General features: G+C 59.7%; 1 protein-coding gene across 1 annotated transcript in view; it reads right to left on the reverse strand.

Annotated features, from left to right (window-relative positions):
* The window catches only part of SHMT2 (serine hydroxymethyltransferase 2 (mitochondrial)), a 5165-nt gene continuing 3302 nt past the window's right edge, over positions 1 to 1863 (reverse strand). The window contains exons 7-12 of the mRNA XM_010007595.1: positions 1635 to 1774; positions 1271 to 1436; positions 1095 to 1194; positions 653 to 808; positions 303 to 410; positions 1 to 128 (exon numbers count right to left, since the gene is read on the reverse strand). Of these exons, the coding sequence (XP_010005897.1) occupies positions 1 to 128; positions 303 to 410; positions 653 to 808; positions 1095 to 1194; positions 1271 to 1436; positions 1635 to 1774 (798 nt within the window). The remainder of the gene's footprint in view (positions 129 to 302; positions 411 to 652; positions 809 to 1094; positions 1195 to 1270; positions 1437 to 1634; positions 1775 to 1863) is intronic.

Here is a 1863-nt window from a genome sequence, read left to right on the forward strand (position 1 = left end):
TCAGTGGTCACTGAAGCCAGGCATGGGGAAGGCACGAGCAAAGGTCTCCACACGTTGGCGCAGGTCAGCCAAGCGGCGTTGCGTCTCTGCATCCTGCAGCAAGAAGGTCTTAAAGTCCTGGAGCTTGCCTGGGGACAGAGAGGAAGACGGTGAGAAGGGTGGGGGAACATTACAGCAGCCCTGTCCCTGCCCAGGCAAGGGAGGACAGCTGGCACCAGCTCAGGGTGCAGCACCCACACCCCAAACACACAGGTGCTGACTGGCACTCAGGAAAGAGGGAGAGGGCAGCCTTGCTTACTCACTGGTTTTGCTCTTGACATCTAGGGCTAGTGCAATGCCCTCGTCAATGAAAGCCACCACTTTCTGGAAATCCTCCTCGCGGAAGTGGCGGGAGGTCAGTGCTGGGGCACCTGAGGGATGGATCCTGTCAGGACTGGGGGTATCATCTGCAGCAGCCAATCCCACCACAGGTCTCCACATGGGGTTCTGTACCCCTCTCTAAGACAGGAACTGGCTCCAAATTCCCACGTGGAGCCCTCAGAGAGGTAAGACAGAGGGGTGATGTGCCAGGGTGAAAGCCTGGGGACCATCCCCAGGGAAGAGACTGGATGGAGGCAGGAAGACCCATCCCCAAGCAGGACTCATCCCTCACCCAAGCGCAGCCCCCCTGGCGTGAGTGCACTCTTGTCTCCTGGGCAAGTGTTCTTGTTGGCAGTGATGGAGACGAGCTCCAGCACCCGCTCAGCCCGTGCGCCGTCGATGCCCTTGGGCCGCAGGTCAACCAGCACCAGGTGGTTGTCAGTGCCACCTGGGAAGCAAGGAAAAGGGGTCAGGAGTGACAGTCAGTCCTAAGCATCCCCAGACAACCCCTCTTCTCACCACCAAATCCCAACCCCTTCCCTGCTCTGCAGCACTGTGCCCTTTCCACCTCCCCAGCCCCACTCTGCCTTGCACCCCCCCTCCTCTGCCCCCTCAACCATCTCACAGTCCCCACTGCTGCCTAGGGGCACCAAGACCAAGTGGTCTCACTTGCAACCTACTGCAACCTCATTCATCCATCCTTGTCCCCAAAAATTCAAGGAAGCATGCATCACCTGAAACCAGGGTGTACCCACGCTGGAGCAGGGCCTGTGCCATGGCTTTGGCATTCTTCAGTACCTGCTGGCAGTACTGGCGGAAAGCTGGTGAGTTGACCTGGCAGGGGACAGACCAAGTCAATATGGGGCCTGGGTTACTCTCAACCCTGAGCCCACCACCCCAACGCACAGACCTGTTTCAGGGCCACAGCCACAGCAGCAATGGCATGATTGTGAGGTCCCCCTTGCAGGGAGGGGAAGACAGCAAAGTTGACCTTGTCCTCCAGGTCGTAGAGTGTCTCCTTGCCTGTCTTCTTATCCACCGAGCGTACACCCTTGCGGTAGAAGATCAGCCCTGACCTGACGGTGAGAAAGACCTGGCACCACTTCTCCTACCTGTCCACGGTCACCCCAGAGCAGGGGCTCAGACCTGTGGCACCACAGGGCAGTGCCAACACAGCCACCACCCTCCCACAGGTCCCTCCTGCTCAGCTCTGGCCCCAGCCAGAGCATGAAACACAACCTCTTGTTCGCACTCCCCCACCACGGCGACCTCACCTGGCACCACGCAGGGTCTTGTGTGTGGTGCTGGTGACAACGTCCGCGTGCTCAAAGGGCGAAGGAATGGCCTTCGCTGCCACCAGCCCGCTGATGTGCGCCATGTCCGCCAGCAGGTACGCTTTCACCTCCTCGCACACCTGGAGATGCAGGGCATGGGGATTCGTGGGGTGTCCCTTTCCCCATGTCCACAAGTGGGATGTGACTGCCCTGAAGCCACTGCAGGCTG

Source organism: Chaetura pelagica, unplaced genomic scaffold, assembly GCF_000747805.2.
Source record: "Chaetura pelagica isolate M959 unplaced genomic scaffold, ChaPel_1.0 scaffold610, whole genome shotgun sequence".
NCBI classification, from domain to species: Eukaryota; Metazoa; Chordata; class Aves; order Apodiformes; family Apodidae; genus Chaetura; species Chaetura pelagica.